The sequence below is a fragment of the Diadema setosum genome, chromosome 17 (assembly GCF_964275005.1).
Source record: "Diadema setosum chromosome 17, eeDiaSeto1, whole genome shotgun sequence".
NCBI lineage: Eukaryota > Metazoa > Echinodermata > Echinoidea > Diadematoida > Diadematidae > Diadema > Diadema setosum.
In genome coordinates this window covers 13,125,580-13,145,153 of record NC_092701.1, presented here as the reverse complement: position 1 = coordinate 13,145,153, position 19,574 = coordinate 13,125,580, and the positions used below count along the sequence as shown (strand labels likewise).

At 39.9% G+C, this 19,574-nt stretch overlaps 2 protein-coding genes across 3 annotated transcripts in view; one reads left to right on the top strand and one right to left on the bottom strand.

Moving 5' to 3' along the window:
• Nucleotides 1–3,807: 3,807 nt before the first annotated feature.
• Nucleotides 3,808–12,215, bottom strand: LOC140240770 (estradiol 17-beta-dehydrogenase 8-like). Of its 2 annotated transcripts, none has more exons than XM_072320542.1 (8): nucleotides 12,125–12,215; nucleotides 11,334–11,448; nucleotides 10,699–11,024; nucleotides 10,029–10,124; nucleotides 7,445–7,530; nucleotides 6,999–7,083; nucleotides 5,699–5,816; nucleotides 3,808–4,993 (listed from the first exon to the last, which is right to left on the bottom strand). In XM_072320542.1, exons 2-8 carry the CDS (start codon nucleotides 11,377–11,379, stop codon nucleotides 4,977–4,979), a joined length of 774 nt encoding a protein of 257 aa, XP_072176643.1. In that variant the 5' UTR covers nucleotides 11,380–11,448; nucleotides 12,125–12,215; the 3' UTR covers nucleotides 3,808–4,976. The 2 variants fall into 2 exon arrangements, with proteins under 2 accessions (XP_072176643.1, XP_072176642.1); XM_072320541.1 differs by having other exon boundaries at nucleotides 11,334–11,433; nucleotides 12,125–12,178.
• A 3,097-nt stretch (nucleotides 12,216–15,312) lies between these two features.
• LOC140240451 (uncharacterized) overlaps nucleotides 15,313–19,574 on the top strand; it is a 44,554-nt gene continuing 40,292 nt past the window's right edge. The window contains exons 1-3 of the mRNA XM_072320222.1: nucleotides 15,313–15,436; nucleotides 16,183–16,405; nucleotides 17,346–17,522. Coding sequence (XP_072176323.1) covers nucleotides 15,324–15,436; nucleotides 16,183–16,405; nucleotides 17,346–17,522 — 513 coding nt within the window. The 5' untranslated portion in view covers nucleotides 15,313–15,323. The remainder of the gene's footprint in view (nucleotides 15,437–16,182; nucleotides 16,406–17,345; nucleotides 17,523–19,574) is intronic.

Genomic DNA, 19,574 nt, shown 5'->3' with positions numbered 1-19,574 from the left:
AGCCATCATCAAGGATCTTGAGATTTTGGATTTGAATTCAAGAAGAATGGTCTTAACATTAAGGAAGCATTTGTGCAAGACACAATTCCAGTCCAAAGAGAGGTATGTCCTCAAAATATTATAACCTATTTGGAATATTAAGGGTATATAGATTGTAAACAGTAAATTACTGAATGCTTTTCTTCCTCAAGAGCTAGACAATAACCGTGCTTGTATTTCAGTAAAGAAATTACTTTTAGCATAAATAAAGATGTTCAATTAATGGTTGGATATTATGGAGGTTGATGATCATCTGCTCAAAATTAGTAATCAGAGAGACTTTTTTCCCCCTTGGAAACAAAAGTTACATTGAAGAATACCATTATGAAATTAAAGGCTTAATGTCACTCATATAAAGGGCCAAGACAGATCCAGTTACTTCACATTGCCTGTCAGCAAAGTTGACCCCATATCAAGTCATATGAACAGAATTTTCTGGAAAGGTGTCCAGTTTAATGAAAAGGAGAGGGATAACTGTTATAAAGAGCTCACAATATCATCCTCAATCTCAGGGGAAGGTGGAACCCTCACATAGAAGTTTAAAGCCAAAAATGTTGTTTTGATCTGGTATCATGCAAGGATAATGGTGTAAATTAGGTGCATCATCTCCCACTTTACACAAAACTCATGAACGGAGAGCCAAAAGAAGTTCTAAACTGGCACAGCCCACTCGAAATTTTTTTATGGCTAACAGAGAAAATTTAGAGAGAAGATATGATAGGATATTCATGCCAACTTCAGAAAGTGGTTGAGGGAGATCAAATCAGTTGCTTCTGACGCCCACAAGGCATAATGACCACTGAAGAACTATGAAATATCAGGAAACGACACAAAATGTGCCTACTTACAGAATTGGTGACACAGTTCTTATTTGTTTAAAAACAAAAAAGTGGAGAGTTACTCACAAGCACGTAACAATATGCAAAGGAACGGTTGTCGAAAGAAAACTGCGCAGACACAGGTATAGAATTTCATTCCTTCATCCAGTTACTAAGAAAAGAACACTGAGATGGATTAACGTTTAAAGGCTTCATGGTACTAATATAAAAGGCCAAGACATAACCAGTTACTTCAAATTGTCTGTCAGCAAAGTTGACCCTACCAAGTCAAATGAACAGAATTTTCTGGAAAGGTGTCCAGTTTAATGAAAAGGAGAGGGATAACTGTTATAAAGAGCTCTCCATATCCTCAATCTCAGGGGAAGGTAGAACACTCACAAGAAGTCTAAAGCCAAAAAATGTTGGTTTGATCTGGTATCATGCGGGAATAAAGACCTGTCTAAACTGGGTGCATCATCTCCCGCTTTACGCGAACCTCACGAACGGAGAGCCAAAAGAAGTTCTGTACTGGCACAGCCCATTTGAAATTTTTTATGGCCGACAGAGAAAATTGAGCGAGAAGACATGCCAGGATATTCATGCCAACATCAGAAAATGGTTGAGCAAGCTCAAATCAGTTACTTCTGAAGCCTATAAGGCATCACGACGACTGAAGAACTATGAAATATCAGGAAAAGAAACAAAATGTGCCTACTTACAGAATTGGTGACACAATTCTTATTCATTTAAAAACAAAAAAGTTGAGAGTTACTCACAAGGTAACAATATGCAGAGGAACAGGTGTCGAAAGAACACCGCACAGATACAGGTATAGAATTTCATTCCTTCATCCAGTTACGAATAAAAGAACACTGAAATGGATTAAGGTTTAAAGGCTTCATGTCACTCATATAAAGGGCCAAGACATAACCAGTTACTTCAAAACTGTCTGTCAGCAAAGTTGACCCTACCAAGTCAAATGAAGAGAATTTTCTGGAAAGGTGTCCAGTTTAATGAAAAGGAGAGGGATAACTGTTATAAAGAGCTCACCATATCATCCTCAATCTCAGGGGAAGGTGGAACCCTCACATAGAAGTTTAAAGCCAAAAATGTTGTTTTGATCTGGTATCATGCAAGGATAATGGTGTAAATTAGGTGCATCATCTCCCACTTTACACAAAACTCATGAACGGAGAGCCAAAAGAAGTTCTAAACTGGCACAGCCCACTCGAAATTTTTTTATGGCTAACAGAGAAAATTTAGAGAGAAGATATGATAGGATATTCATGCCAACTTCAGAAAGTGGTTGAGGGAGATCAAATCAGTTGCTTCTGACGCCCACAAGGCATAATGACCACTGAAGAACTATGAAATATCAGGAAACGACACAAAATGTGCCTACTTACAGAATTGGTGACACAGTTCTTATTTGTTTAAAAACAAAAAAGTGGAGAGTTACTCACAAGCACGTAACAATATGCAAAGGAACGGTTGTCGAAAGAAAACTGCGCAGACACAGGTATAGAATTTCATTCCTTCATCCAGTTACTAAGAAAAGAACACTGAGATGGATTAACGTTTAAAGGCTTCATGGTACTAATATAAAAGGCCAAGACATAACCAGTTACTTCAAATTGTCTGTCAGCAAAGTTGACCCTACCAAGTCAAATGAACAGAATTTTCTGGAAAGGTGTCCAGTTTAATGAAAAGGAGAGGGATAACTGTTATAAAGAGCTCTCCATATCCTCAATCTCAGGGGAAGGTAGAACACTCACAAGAAGTCTAAAGCCAAAAAATGTTGGTTTGATCTGGTATCATGCGGGAATAAAGACCTGTCTAAACTGGGTGCATCATCTCCCGCTTTACGCGAACCTCACGAACGGAGAGCCAAAAGAAGTTCTGTACTGGCACAGCCCATTTGAAATTTTTTATGGCCGACAGAGAAAATTGAGCGAGAAGACATGCCAGGATATTCATGCCAACATCAGAAAATGGTTGAGCAAGCTCAAATCAGTTACTTCTGAAGCCTATAAGGCATCACGACGACTGAAGAACTATGAAATATCAGGAAAAGAAACAAAATGTGCCTACTTACAGAATTGGTGACACAATTCTTATTCATTTAAAAACAAAAAAGTTGAGAGTTACTCACAAGGTAACAATATGCAGAGGAACAGGTGTCGAAAGAACACCGCACAGATACAGGTATAGAATTTCATTCCTTCATCCAGTTACGAATAAAAGAACACTGAAATGGATTAAGGTTTAAAGGCTTCATGTCACTCATATAAAGGGCCAAGACATAACCAGTTACTTCAAAACTGTCTGTCAGCAAAGTTGACCCTACCAAGTCAAATGAAGAGAATTTTCTGGAAAGGTGTCCAGTTTAATGAAAAGGAGAGGGATAACTGTTATAAAGAGCTCACCATATCATCCTCAATCTCAGGGGAAGGTGGAACCCTCACATAGAAGTTTAAAGCCAAAAATGTTGTTTTGATCTGGTATCATGCAAGGATAATGGTGTAAATTAGGTGCATCATCTCCCACTTTACACAAAACTCATGAACGGAGAGCCAAAAGAAGTTCTAAACTGGCACAGCCCACTCGAAATTTTTTATGGCTAACAGAGAAAATTTAGAGAGAAGATATGATAGGATATTCATGCCAACTTCAGAAAGTGGTTGAGGGAGATCAAATCAGTTGCTTCTGACGCCCACAAGGCATAATGACCACTGAAGAACTATGAAATATCAGGAAACGACACAAAATGTGCCTACTTACAGAATTGGTGACACAGTTCTTATTTGTTTAAAAACAAAAAAGTGGAGAGTTACTCACAAGCACGTAACAATATGCAAAGGAACGGTTGTCGAAAGAAAACTGCGCAGATACAGGTATAGAATTTCATTCCTTCATCCAGTTTACTAAGAAAAGAACACTGAAAAGGATGTCTGTAGCTGATATGACAGCAGATACTCTTGCTAAACAAAGAAAAAGGGGAGGGAGAATGGCACGCGTCAAAGGATGATGAGATGCCAGCATTTCAGAAAGAATCATCATGATCTGACACATACTGACAGGACAAATGCCATTAAATGTAATTTTGGATTAGAAATCACATATGACCCTCAAGGTGACGGCAACTGCCAATTCAGGGCTCTTGCCCATCAACTTATGAACTTTTTAGAAACTACGAAACCCTTAGAAATGAAGTAGTCGGATACCTACAAAGAAATTCTCATTTAGGTTCAAGCGATTCCCTGTGGTGTAGATTCATTACTGAGACCAGAGAAAATTATCTTCGGCTCATGTCTCATGACAGTACTTATACAGCACTAATAACAATTCAAGCTGTGGCTGAGATCTTCATGACCCAAATTTTGATAATTTCATTGCTGGACAGAACTATGACTATGACATGATGGTAGCAACTCATGTTGGACAATATGTTACATAGAGTCTAACAAAATAACATTTCAGATTCATATAATAAACAAATGGTTAGAGGATGCTTGCTATTAAAGGTAAAGCCACATTTACACAAGATAATGTCACTGTCTCAAGTACAATCAGAATTTTATGCCTCTCATTGCTCAACTGACATTCATCACTCTATGAACACCATACAATCGAAAATCCTGTCTTTTGCCTTAGTTTACTTGATTTGTTGCTTTTCCTGCACTTTTACCACATAAACTATTTCTACTCTCAGTCAAATTCACCAACAGTGCTCTCCTGTAATAACCATCACATACATTACGTAGTTCTGCTGGGAAAAAAGGGCACATTATGACAGCAAATTTGATATCTGGGAAGCAGAAATGTTCCCCTCTTAATTGAGCGTAAGGTCATTTAAGATTCCCTTTTTTTCTTTCCCTCTCATTTAGAAATATAACCACAGGCAAAAATTACTGCACCAGTAGGGCACAAGAATACATCAGTTCATACAACCCACAGTCCACAGACTTCTGAAAGGCTATCACAACTGTCTCACTGACGAAATCAAGTTGATCCGCTTGGTCTCACCAATTATTGCACAGGTCATTTAATTTGTTGCTTGTGGGTCAGCCTTGAGACATTTTGCTGTGCTTTTCCTGAGATTATTGGAGTAAATCTGCATCACATTCCAAGACCACCTGTACACAATAAAAAAATGAAATGAAAGGAATGAAACATACATTGGGCATGTCTTAAAATCCAATTGTATACCATATTAAAGTCAAAACATTCATTCTTTCTCTAGCATTATTTTCTTTTAAAGATAAAGCCTACTCATGTACATATATGAACATAGATACATACATGTACATATAAAAATGCAGACACATAAAGTGGTTTTTACAGACACATAAACATGTTCTTATGAGAAATAGAAAATTGTCAATAAATCAGGCTGGCGGATTCTTCCTATAAAGTGTTATCCTTGTTGACAGATCCAGTCCCCCCCCCCCCCCCCCCCCACACACACACACACAATGTCAGTATACTTGGTTAACCTGTTAAGGAGGAGTCCCAAGTATACTCAGGCAGGTGTCTACAGGAATTGCGTGATGTAGCAAAATCAAACCGTCCTCAACGGGTAAATATGCTGCTCTGAAAACTAAAGGCAGTGGTACTGCCACCATCATGTCTAAAACCAGGATGTTCATCCATTTTGTGTCATGAAAATATTTATAATCTAGAGTTGCTTACTGATAAACTTGGTCAAACTGTCCAGCACCTTTTGGTAGCAACAGTAACCCTATCTCACTGGAGATAAGGCTACCATGTTCAGTAGCTATACAGGTTTAAAACAGTGGTTTTAGAAGGGTTAATGAAAGCTTTCTGGGTGATTGACTCACCTGTCACCTCAATGCTGGCCCCTGTGATGTATGAACTCTGGGAGGAGGCTAGAAAGAGGCAAGTCTCTGCTATGTCTTCAGGCCTCCCCATGAAGCCTAAGGGAATCATTTGCACCATCTAGAGACAATGCGACACAAGTGGATGGAAGATGGTTCGTGTTACATGAATCCATAGGCAGGTCCTAAGTTTGCATTCTGCATAATATAGATTACACTGTGTAGCCTTGGACAAGATGTTTATGCACATTCCCTGTTCCATAATGTGTACAAATGGGTCCCTGGCAATGCAGGGGGTACTAATCATGGCAGGGCCCTTTGGAAGAACAGCACGAACACTGACAATACTACCTGAGGTAGAGTTTAAATGGAAAAATGGTAACTGTAAATCAATTTTTATCAGATTGAATCTGCTGAAAAACAACGAAATAATAAAAACATAATACAGTTGAACCTCTTGTATCCGGACAAGTCGGGACCGGGGCTCATCCGGATAAGGGATTTGGCCGGATATGGGAGACTCAATGCTTTATACATGTACATATACATACACATGTACTGATGTAGCCCATTGTAGTACCACATGTAGTAATGTGTATACTGCAACCTTTTCATTGTTACACTCAGTAACAGACCCCAAAATAGAGGTTTGTGTTTGCAAGAATGAAATCATTTTCTTTTATAAATTCTTGGGATGATTTACCTAAATGATTATTAAGAAATGTATCAAGTATATGTAATTCATGTGTGTTTGTGTAGGAGTTCTCATGGAGTTGGGAATCCCCCTTTCCTCCCGTAATTATAATATAAAAAAAAAACAAAATCACGGCGAGATTGCGTCCGTATAATAGAGAGATCCGGATAAAGGGAGGCCGGATAATAGAGGTTCAACTGTATGTTCAATAAGTTCAATCCTGCCACAAATATTTCTAGATATGTAATGAGTGCTGTATCATTGAAAAGATTTAATTTCTCTATTTGATGATGACCTCACCTAGTAATGCCCTTTAAAAATGACATTTATCTGTATTTGCAATCAAATATCATAACTATGCAAGGCTGCCAACATTCACAAGCAAATTATTTGATGAGAATTCCACAGAGTAACAAGAGTAATGCTTGTCATGCATCATAGTCATTACATGAAGAGATGTTAAACTACTGAGGGAGCCTCCAAAAGAATTATGGGAAACTTTGCAGAAACTACACCAGAAAAAGACTGGTCATTCATGTCATTGAGTTACAAGAATTAAAACAGTTCATACCGGTATGCTGTTAATATTTTGACTGTTGAGCTTCTCACCATTTGTAACACTTTCTCAGGGATTTTTTCTGTCATCGGCGTCTCTATGAACCCCGGCAGGATGGCATTACATCTGATATTGAATCTGAAAAAGTCAATGAATGCAATCTCTGTGAAGATGCTTTGGACACCAATGAGAATTGCTCTGCATTCTTTCTCTGAACATTATTGCCAGCATGTGAAATTCAGCCTGGCAGAAAAAACGTACATTCAAACAAGCAAACAAAACTTTTAAGACAACAGCAACAACAAAAAAGATTATCAATAAACTGTCAATAGTTAGAATTGTTTTGAATGTAAGCAGGAATGCATTAATTCAGAAAAAAAAATGAACAAAATACAACTGTAGATTGTATATTCTCCTGTCCAATGGAGCAAACATTCTTCATGATCTGACTTAAATATATCAGTTTCCATGGCAACAAGTCAAAGATTTGTGAACTGACCTGCTGAGTTCCTTGGCCATAGTCTTTGTCATTCCTATCACTCCTGCTTTTGAAGCAGAGTAGTTAGTCTGACCCATGTTTCCCACCTATGGACGAGGACAAAATAAACCAGTCTGTCAAGCCAGTGGGAAACATCCACTACACTCTGTGACATTGATATTCCAGACACTACAACTTTTGTAGATTAGCATACATGTATGAATGTTTAATATTGGGTTGGTTTGTTTATATTTGTTTGGGTGCAATTCAAGAAATTCACCTCAATGGTACAAAGGGTGTGAAGCTACCGCTGAACAGAAGCACTTTCTGAAACATATGCCTGAGAGGTGTTGAAACAATGTACATTAACATGCCAATACAAACTCATTGCTACTTCTGTACAACTACATTGACACTGAGCACGGAATTCCAACAGTTACAAGTCTGATTCTCATGTTCATGCACTTTTAAAATCTGCTCTTTGTGATGACTTCTTAGTCCTTCCTCCCTGCGTGCTAAACATTCTCATTGCACATTCAGCCTTGAATTACACACAGGTGGTACATTACAAGTACAGTGCATTCCTGTTGTAACAAACACGGTTATAATGAAACTCCGGTTGCAACAAAGTAAACATTCAGACCCAGTGGCGTATCTAGGGGGGGGCAAGGGGGGCACGTGCCCCGGGCGCCACTCCTTGGGGGCGCAAAAAAACGAAAAAAAAAAAACGAAGAAGAAGAAGAAAAAAAGAAAAGAAGAAGAAAAAGAAAAAGAAGAAGAAGAAGAAGAAAAAAAAAAAAACTCGCCCGGAAGTGGGAGGGAGAATGGTGGGGGGGGGGGGGGGGGGAGGGGCAGAAAACCAAATCAAACAAGATAAAAACAAAACATGATGATGACGCTGACAAAATGACAATGTTTATTGTGTTCACACAAAAATTCCATGTTCTGTGAGCTAAAATACAAAAATTTTCGGCTCGCTCGCTGCGCTCGCTCGCCAAAGTTTATATAAAAAAGAAGGTAAGAACAAAACGTGATGATAACAAAATGACAGTGTCTATTGTGTTCACACATGTCATTTTATATTTATCAGGCAAAATGTTTCACAGAGCAGAGGCTGCAATTTCATTCGTTCTGAAGCGATCGCCAATTGGATCAAAAGAGGGCGTCAACGGTTTCGAACATGGGGGGGGGGCACAAAAAACAACAACAAATCAAACAAGATAAGAACAAAACGTAATGATGACACGGAAATATACAAATTTCGGCTCACTCGCTCGTACTAATTTAGAGTATTTTTTCAAGTCCTCAGTTTGTTGGTATAAATCGTTATCTATAAGGCCGTCACTATATCTTGATTAGAATTGTAAGATTTAATAAGCAAAAAATGACAAGAGTTTCATGATTTGTAAGCTGAAATACAAAAATTTTCGGCTCGCTCGCTGCGCTCGCTCGCCAAAATTTGTATAAAAAAAGAGAAGATAAGAACAAAACGTGACGATGACGCGGACAAAATGATAATGTCTATTGGTGTTCACTCTGTCATTTTATATTCAGCTGGAAAAATGTTACACGGAGCAGCGACTGCAATTTCATTCGATCTGAAGCGATCGCCGATTGGATCAAAAGAGGACGCCATCGATTTCGAACATACGGGGGAGGGGGGCGCAAAAAAAAATCAAAAAAGATAAGAAAAAAAACGTAATGATGACGCAGAAATATACAAATTTCGGCTCACTCGCTCAGTTTGTTGGTATAAATCGTTATCTATAAGGTTGTCACTATAATTGTGAGATTTAATAAGCAAAAAATGACAAGATTCCATGTTTTGTAAGCTGAAATACAAAAATTTTCGGCTCGCTCGCTGCGCTCGCTCGCCAAAATTTATATAAAAAAGACAAGAACAATACATGATGATGACGAGGACATTTACAAATTTCAGCTCACTCGCACGCACTAATTTAGAGTTTTTTTTAAAGTCCTCAGTTTTTTGGTATAAATCAATATCTATAAGGCTGTCACTATATCTTGATTAGAATTGTAAGATTTGGTAAGCAAAAAAATGACAAGAATTCCATGTTTTGTAAGCTGAAATACAAACATTTTCGGCTCGCTCGCCGCGCTCGCTCGCCAAAATCTATCAAAATTCATTACATGTACATTTAAATCACCCTCAAAAGATCCCTTTTAAGTGCTTGAAAAAACATCATGTGGACTTTGTTTAAAGTCCCTACCGGGATGGGGTTGGGGTTGAACACTTTTTCAGAAATTAGGGGCGCAATTTTCGTGCTTGCCCCGGGCGCCGTTTTCCCTAGATACGCCACTGTTCAGACCAGAACATTATCTATGTTTTTTATTATTCGTTTGTTCGGTTATAACGAAATTTTGATATAACAAAGAAAACTCAGTGCCAGTCCCAAGGCCTTCATTATAACAGGAGTCCACTGTAATCAAATCGCTTTCATCATGATCAATGACTAGCTTTGGAGATTCAAGGTCCAAGAAGAAGTAATGTGATGTCATATGATGTCACATAGGATATTTATGGTTCTTTGGGGAAAAAAACACACAGATTGAAATAGTTTTACCCTATTCCTGAGTTGCATACCTTTGCTATTATACTTGAAATGTTGATGATACTGCCTTCAGAGACCTTACTCTTCACCATTGCTTGACTGAAAGCCTGGGACATCAGGAAAGTGCCCTGTGATCAATTGCAACATCAGAAGAAAAAGAAGGAACAGAAATATTGTAACAATCAATATCACAGTGATATATGCCTCTGTCTGCTATGCGGTCATCTTTTATAATACCAATCCACGGAGTTTCACCAACTAGAAGGGTAATGTGATATCAGCCACATACTACAAAGCTGTTATGGTACCAAAGGTGCATTTGACTATAACATACACTTTATTTGAAATGTCAAAAAGTTATCAAATAATCAGAAAAATTTAGGAATTTCTTTATAACTTTTGACAATTATGCAATATACACAACAAAAGTGAATATGTTGAAAGGTAACTCATCATGCCATACATTTCTATTGTTCTTCAGGTGTGACTGATATGGAATTATTCTGTCTTGGTTCACTAGCACATTGAATTAGGCAGTACTACAATGAATGGAATGAACAACTACAAACCCAAATCACTCTGGCAATGATTTGACTGTTGAACATCCATGCGACTCATGGCTGTTGATGACTATGCTTTATAAAAGGAGTTTGACATATAACAACACTAATGCATGCGACTTCAAGAGAAGTGACTTCATACCTTCAAATTCACATTGATGACATCATCAAAGCTTTCCTCTGTCATCTTGAGAAGGAGCTGGTCTTTTGTGATCCCCGCTGAGTTTACAAGAACAGTAGGTGGCTTCTCATAGGTGGCAGTTACCTCGGCAACCAGAGACTGAACTGCATTTCTGCAGCTGACATCTGCAGCAAAGGCCCTATGTGCCTGCCCATGACCTTCAAGTGTTTTAGTGAGACTCGCTACAGTGTCCTCCGTGGCAGCTTGGGTGAGGTCAGCAGCAACGACGCTTGCACCGTTCTTGGCAAACAGCTGGCAAACAGCCCGACCTATTCCACTTCCTCCTCCTGTGTAAAGAACGGAAGAGATATCAAGGAAGGGTCATCAAAAATCATTTCAGCGGTTCTCGTCTTCTGTCACAAAAGGAAGTATAGGTCCCCTCCTACGCAGAGAAACATCTCATGATAGATCAATCATTTACACAACGATCTTGTTGAAGGTCGTTCTCATATAATTGAACAATTATTCTCTGAACTTGCATGTGAGCAAATGGTGGTTTTTGTCTATACTTGATTATGTACAGAATCTGCACACAGGAATTTAAATCACCAATTAAATGTCTAGATACATCTCTGGTCCTGACCTATGAAACTGACCTGTGACTACTGCTACTCTTCCTGCCAGGACCTGTCTGGTTGCCATAGTGAAGCCGCTTCAATGTTCTTTAGAATTATGGATACAGTTAGGTAGATCAATCTGTCGAGGACAACACTGTAGGAAAGATATTGAGAAGCTTGTGGTATGTACTGCAAGGAAGAAAATGTGACAACTTTCAGAGACAGATGGACTCTGTGATACTCAAATCTATCACATTTTCTTACAAATACAAACTTACCGAATGCAATGTAACACTCCTTTCTACTCATATGGTATAAATTAATTGGGGTTGAAGGATTATCCATTTGTATAAGATATTCAAACACAGACTGGATGCCCTTCCAAGTTCCAAATACAAACACAATCTAACTTTAAGTTTGCCTTGGATCAGTCATCATTTGGTTATTTATATCATTAGAGAGTGCATTCATTGATGTTATCACGAGTCATTTCATTCCCGAGTTTCTCTTCAAACCTATTTTGATTTTAATTTTTGAACCAAAAATTGCAGTAAAACTTACAGTGTAAAGTAAAACATTTAGATACCTAGCTAAATCTATACAAAATCAATACCGGTACTAAACATTAAGGTTATTTAATACAAAAGAAAGGTATATGTAGGTAAACACTGGCACTGCACTGCACTTAACCGCGCAGCAGCGACCCCAATACGTACCACACTGCACTGTACTATAACATGTAGGCCTATGTAAGATCACTGCACACCAGTGAGAAAGGGGGCCTCCCTAGCTATTTTTGGACTGGAGAGTGGAGTGGTCTAGAAACTTACTTGAGTCCTTCCCCAGTAAATTAGTGTCAGTAGATTTTGAGAGTGCACCAGTACCCACGGATGGATGCCTAAAGCCCGCCGCACACTACACGATTTTGCCCCGATTCGCCGGTCTTAAGACCTTAAGACTAGAAGTATGACGTCACAGTCTTGTCAGTTTCCAGTCGTACGACTGGGTCTTAGCGCCAGTCGTAGAGATTTGACATGTTGAATTTCTACGACTGGTCGTAAGCTTTCAGCCATTCACAATGCAGTGAAATGCAAGCGCACGCAGTGCGCAATGCGCGCGCTTTACAGTCGGGTCGTATAGTGTGCGGTGTCCGGTCGTACGACTGGTCTTAAGACCCAGCTTGGCTCAAGACTTTAAGACCAGTCTGATCGTGTAGTGTGCGGTGGCCTTAACGTTACTGCGATTCGATCTCCTGCTGACAGCGGCCACAGGACCAGAGCTGACGAGCCTTTGCCACGGGAAATGCGCGGGCCAGGGTCGGCGTCTGTTGATTGACTGGCTCGGTTCGACCGGCAGCTCGCTGGATCGGATCGGAAAGCGTGCTCAACGCTCAGGAGCGACGATACTAGTAGCTAGCCTGGTTCAATAGATGGCGCTATTTAAATCATACGTTTTACGTTTACCGTTACGTTTAGCACATCGAGTAGAATGCATGCATAATACAGTGTACAGCAGCTGAAACGGTACGATGGCTTCGAGCTCCGCGGGAAGCTCAATATTTTGAACAACGAAACAAGGATCGTAGTCAGAGAGAACGATTCCTATGCCGTTGGAAACTACGCCTTAACTCATGAACTGACATCTCGACGTCTCTCAAGTTTGTAATTTCGTCATTTTGCTGATGTGGAAAGCGCAGAAACTGGGCACTTTGACTGGATAAGTTTCCTTGTTGGTGATATTCTTGGTGAGAGGGAGTGTATAAGTCATGAAGTAGGGTCTCTGTATTGAAGGCCCTGGCAGTGGGAACCCCACTGGCACTGCCAGGGCGCTCCCTTACCCTAGCCCGACCAGAGGCTGTTCTACAGCGGCTGGGCTGTGTAGTTAACGACCCTTTGTTATACCACCCGTGCTTGCCTAATGAGTAAGTTTAGATTCTAAATTACAGTTGTAAACTGTACGGCATACTCATGAAATAGGCCCCACCACTGCGTGTCCGTTACAAATACTACTACGCCTACGGTAACTATACACAGCCCAGTCGCCGCTGTACATACGTAGCGCGACAGGGCTGTACCAACGAAGCTCCAAACACGAAGAGGGTCCAACGATAGCATGCGATCGGATTGAATTTTGATACTTTAGATCATTTTTTTGTCACTTCAAACTCATCTGACGAACAAAATGATAATGAGACTTCATATCTATGCTATGAATATTGAAATTTAGATTTGATAACTTACCTAAAATGATGGTTATATGCAGCATGTGTGAACGGTTCACGAACGGTACATCGTCTTTCACGCCAGGCCATTTCCAATATCCGGGAGGTCACATGATCTGAATGCCCTTTCAAAAGGTCGCGCTGTCGACCGTGCTGCTACACCAACACTCAAGCAGCGCATCGCACGCACGCAAAAGATTTCCGCAGATATCGAGGCGCCATTTTGAATTCTGCAACGATGAACCCTGACGGTGTTAGGGAATCCGCCAGAAAGTATCATTTTTTGGTTCCACGGACTTATCACGAGGGCTCTCAATGGACTTACGAACCTTCTGTAATACAAGCATGCACTTAAGGTGAGTAACGTTTGGTAACGTGTACATTGTTTATGAAGAACGTATAAATTTTCATAAGTTTTGTAGTTGTGTTGTGGTTCCCCACTTTGTAGGTGCCCGCTCGTTGGTCAGACGCTGTATTCGCGTAGCGTATTAACAGCGTCTGGTCGGGCTACGCCTACGGCGGCTCGCCTGTTTATATTTGTGAATTCAGCCCCACCGTGTGGCGTTCATCGCATCGGTTATGCGAGATTGATACAGCGGTGGGGCCGATTTCCACAGCATAGCATCTTTCGTCCTCCCTTCTCCTGTTTTTTTCTTTGGTCTTCAACTTTTTATTCTTGGAAGGACTCGAGCTCCCTAAGTAACCCTAAATCCTTAATGTCCCTTGACTAAATTAATGGCCAATTTAACCATTGTTCCATTGTTAACGTTAACCATTTCCAACTCAGACAGTAACGTCACTGGCAACACTACCTAACCATGCTAACCCTAAACCCTAACCCTATTCAACCTAACCTTGCTTGCTAACATTAACAACACACGGGTGCACGCGCACTGCGGCGGGCCTATTTTTACGATTTTGCCAACTGTCGGTCAGTAACGTTACACAAGGGAAGTTGAAGTTCAAGTAGATCTACTGTTACCGTATTACTAAACCTATAGAAACCCCATCTAACGTTAGTTGGGTGTCCAACGCATTGACACCCTAATGTTTTTCTTTCAAAATTTTACTCACATGTAGGCCTAAAGAAAATACATCTAACTATCTAATAGATTAGAACTATAAACCGTTGGGTCCAACAAATCTCTGAATTTAGAGGAGCGCATTAAAAATATGATTTGTGGTAGGCCTAGGCCTATTAATTTACACACACTCCGAGTCCAAGAATTAACTGCTTCGAACTCTAACTAATGCGTGGGGTGTTATTTTGATGCACTCAGTTCAGTTGCGCGGTAATTGTGATTCTGAAACCAACACCCCTACCCTCTATTGACAATACATGTGAAATACATGTTTAAATGCTTTTCCAATGTGCATTTTACAAAGTGTAATCTACGGAGTACTGATTCGGTAGTCTCATCCATGGAAGTTTGTTCTTTATGTGCAATGCTATGGACCCTAATAGAAAGGTGTCGGTTTCAATGTAGGCCTGTCGGCTACAGTGTCGCTGTGTAGTCTTTTCATCCTGCGGAAACTTCAAAAAATTCATAACTTTCGAACAGATTGTCCGATTTTTCTCAAACTTTCACTTGCTCACTGATGTGTTCTACCAGTATTGCTGCATTGTAATTTCACGCAATCCACATGTGTATGAAAGTGGAGTTGTCCTTTAATGCCTGTAATCTCATTACTGAAATTCTTCAGGAATTCTTTGTGCAGAAATACATTGAGAGCTTATATTAGTAATGCTCTTTTCTTGTTCCCTGTCTTCTAGAATATGGCCTGAGTTTTCAGTGTCACTCTTAACAATGTCGGAGAGTAATGAGGATTTGCTGCTTAAGAATGTTGCTGATCTGCGTAAGAAACTCATCCGGACTGAACACAACCTTCAACTACTCCAGACACCCAGCCATGACCTGCAGTAAGGGTCATAGAGTTTCAAATTAGAACAGGGGAACTGCATTATAACTAGAATGCCAATTTTACATTGTTAAAATGTTACCTCATAAACGCACAGAAAAAAAAAGACAGCTAAACACAGGAAAGGAAAATCAGGACAGTCGAATTCATGTCGTCAAAAATGGTAGTGACTCTGTTGTAAGCAAGGTTGTTTGAATGGGGTTTCCCTTGTGTATGAATGAAAAAAAAAATGTATGAAAAATTATATGTTTACAAGTTTTACATCAACTCTAGATTATAGATAATGCATAAACTATTGTTCTTTTTGAATGTAGTATACTTTACAAGTTCTGATATTCAGAACGAGACAGCTAAAGGAACTTTCTGTCAGGAAGAATGAACATTTCAGCCTTCAGTCAAAGAATATTAAGTCTTCTTAAAACATCAAGTTAGTGGTGATCATGAATTATACCTCACGAATACAATGTGTAACTGATGTGCTTGTATAGTCTTAACCAATCCCAAGCCCCGTAACAAAGTGAAAATGATGCAAATTTGGTCTCTTGATACTCGAGGTCTGAATGATATGTCAGAGGTGATGCTGTGACTTCAAGTGCCTAGTAGCACACTCCTGTCTTGGTACAATCTGGCAAGTGTTGGTGTAGATTTTGGATGTACTGGTATGACTCTATCCACAATGAATCAATAAACAGAAAATGAACACTATACCAGCTTCTCTATACGTAATGATTTTGTGCATGACATCAGCCACAGGTATGGAACAGATGACATCATTGACCCAGAGGGGCAGCTACGACCCTTGACCCTTGATGATTTGACCCCAGAGCATCTGACATCATCCATGTCGTCTTTAAGATCAAGCACAAGCAGCTATACCAGGAGCAGCAAGAGGATGTCAATGATGACTTCACCTGGGCTTGATGGCAAAGGGTCACATCAACATGTCAAGGTATTTAGATGGTTTACATCGGTTTATTGCCACTTGGTCTACTATCAGATGGTCTCCTTCCCAGTTTGTAAAACACCACTACGGCTAAACTCACGAAGTCTACTATCAATTTCATCTAGTGCCCGTTTGGTCTACTTCTCACTTGGTCTAGTGCCCAGTTTGGCCACTTATTTTTTTGTCTAACGAGCAGATGTTCTAATTGCAGTTTTGTCTCCTTGGATTTTTCCCATTTTGTGTAATAAACTGTGGGTATTAGACGAAATGGGCATAGCCCATCTGGAAGTAGACCAACTGGCAATGAGGTTGGGCATAGCCCATCTGGAAGTAGACCAACTGGCAATGAGGCTAAGTGGCAATTGGACTAAATGATCATTAGACGAACTGGCTGTAGACAAAACAGGATTAGACTATGTGGATTGAGACTAAATGGCTATTAGACGAAGTGGGAGTAGACTATTAGTGATAGATCACCGATTAGATCAAATGCCTTACAATTAATAATTCATCCACAATGGAATTACGCTTTTTGTTTTTTGTGTCTGTACTTGTAAGTTATTTTGCTTAAAAGGTTGATATCTACACTTTGTAGGGACACCAAGGAACAGATTCTTCTATGAAAACAAAACAAAACAAACTTTCATTATGCAGAGTCTAATGGATATGGAAATATGTCACATAAATCACCTTGTTATATCCACATTCTGCTAACTCAAAGAATGTGCTTCACTGTATAATGCAACAAGTTTGAGTATGATGATTCTTTCCTTTATTTGTTGTTTCTCCATAGACATGTGTCATAGTGGTCTATCAAGAGCAATTTGTGATTATATAGGGTTTTAGATCCAAAAAGAGAATCTCTATCTACATGAAAGCTGATGTAGACATTAATGTTTTGTTCTGTATGCTCCATATCTTTGTCTCAAACATACTTCTCCTCCAGCAAAATGAAAGAGATGTCAAGGTGCTGAGAGAACCTGCAATGAGCTCGTCTGCACTGCGAGAGACATCAGAGAACAGACACCTCCGCAAGAAGCTGCAGGCGCTACGTGAAGGCAACACCCGTCTCGTGACGGAGAACCACAGCCTGCAAAACGACCTTGAGACTTGCCAGTATGACCTCAGAATGACCAAGGCACAGGTAAGAATTAAACCATGGCTATCTAAGCTGTAGCATACTGTACTTCAAGTACAATGGACTGTGCCTCACGTTTTTTGAGGAAGCATTCATTCAATGTGTTAGCCAGGGTTCTTATTATTGAATTCTATCTTTCGTTGGATTTTTATGGAGAGTATGAAAACTATTCATTTTTTGAAAAGTTACAGTATAAGCAATGAGACAAACAATGTTTCTGTTTCCCCCGAGACATGGCCGCCATCAAGGATTTTTCAAAATAGCCGCCATAAATAATGTTTTGGCAACATATCTCAACTTCTAACTACCATAGAGCTTTTATTATACCCCCACCCACACATAGTGTGTATGGGGGTATATAGGAATCACTCTGAGAGCGGGTGGCAGGGCAGTCGGTCAGTTGGTTGGTCTGTTGCAAAATCTTGCGGATCAAATTTCTATAACCCTTTTATTCCCAGTTCAGCGTAGACCCTTTCATTTGGTAGGACAATTTCTATAACCCTTTTATTCCCAGCTGAGTGTAGACCCTTTCATTTGGCAGGACAGTTTCTATACCCCTTTTATTCCCAGCTCAGACGTTTTCATTTTGCAGGTCAGCTTCTATAACCCTTTTATAGCCAGCTCAGCGCAGACCCTTTCATTTGGCAGGTCAGTTTCTATAACCCTTTTATTCCCAGCTCAGTGTAGACCCTTTCATATGGCAGGTCAGTTTCTATAACCCTTTTATTCCCAGCTCGGAATAGACCCTTTCATTTTGCAGGATAATTTCTATAACCCTTTTATTCCCAGCTCAGTGTAGACCCTTTCATTTGGCAGGTCAGTTTCTATAACCCTTTTATTCCCAGCTCGGTGTAGACCCTATCATTTGGCAGCTCTTTAGCTGCCAAATGATAGGGTTTAAGTATTTAGCTAAAGGGTCTTTCATATGGCAGGTCAGTTTCTATAACCCTTTATTCCCAGCTCAGTGTAGACCATTTCATATGGCAGGTCACTTTCTATAACCCTTTTATTCCCAGCTCAGAATAAACCCTTTCATTTAGCAGGTCAGTTTCTATAACCCTTTTATTCCCAGCTCAGTGTAGACCCTTGCATTTGGCAGGCCAGTTTCTATAACCCTTTTATTCCCAGCTCCGTGTAGACCCTTTCATATGACAGGTCAGTTTCTATAACCCTTTTATTCCCAGCTCAGTGTAGACCCTTTCATATGGCAGGTCAATTTCTGTAACCCTTTTATTCCCAGCTCAGAATAGACCCTTTCATTTTGCAGGATAATTTCTATAACGCTTTTATTCCCAGCTCAGTGTAGACCCTTTCATTTTGCAGGTCAGTTTCTATAACCCTTTTATTCCCAGCTCAGTGTAGCCCCATTCATTTGGCAGCTCAGTGTAGACCCTTTCATTTGGCAGGACAGTTTCTATAACCCTTTTATTCCCAGATGAGTGTAGACCCTTTCATTTGGCAGGACAGTTTCTATAGCCCTTTTATTCCCAGCTCAGTGTAGACCCATTCATTTGGCAGGACAGTTTCTATAACCCTTTTATTCCCAGCTACTTTGTACTTTGTACACCTTTTCATTTAGCAGGACAGTATTTATAACTCTTTTATTCTCAGCTCTGTGTAGACCTTTCAAATTGACAGGACAGCTTCTCAACACTTTTATTCTCAGCTCAGTGTAGGCTCTTTCACTTGCCAATACATTTTCTACAACCCTTTGATTCCCAGGTCTGTACAAACCCTTTCATTTGGCGAGATGGTTTCTATAACCTTTTTATTCCCAGCTACATGTACTTTGTATTCCTGTTCATTTAGCAGGACAGCTTCTATAACCCTTTTATTCTCAGCTCAGTGAAGATCCCTTCATCTGGTAAGACAGTTTCTATAACCAGTGTAGACCCTTTCATGAGGCATGGCGGTTTCTAAATAAACCCCTTTTATTCCCAGCTACTTTGTACACCTTTTCATTTGGCAAGACGGTATGTATAACCCTTTTATTCTCAGCTCAGTGTAGACCCTTTCACTTGCCAATACATTTTCTACAATCCTTTTATTCCCGGGTCT

What these genes read in the sequence shown, in the direction of transcription:
- LOC140240770 (XM_072320542.1), bottom strand. Translation starts at nt 11,379, where the DNA reads ATGGCAACCAGACAGGTCCTGGCAGGAAGAGTAGCAGTAGTCACAG. An exon ending in AAGAGTAGCAGTAGTCACAG is followed by an intron (nt 11,025 to 11,333) that starts GTCAGTTTCATA and finishes TTCTTTACACAG; the next exon opens with GAGGAGGAAGTGGAATAGGT. An exon ending in TCATCAATGTGAATTTGAAG is followed by an intron (nt 10,125 to 10,698) that starts GTATGAAGTCAC and finishes AATTGATCACAG; the next exon opens with GGCACTTTCCTGATGTCCCA.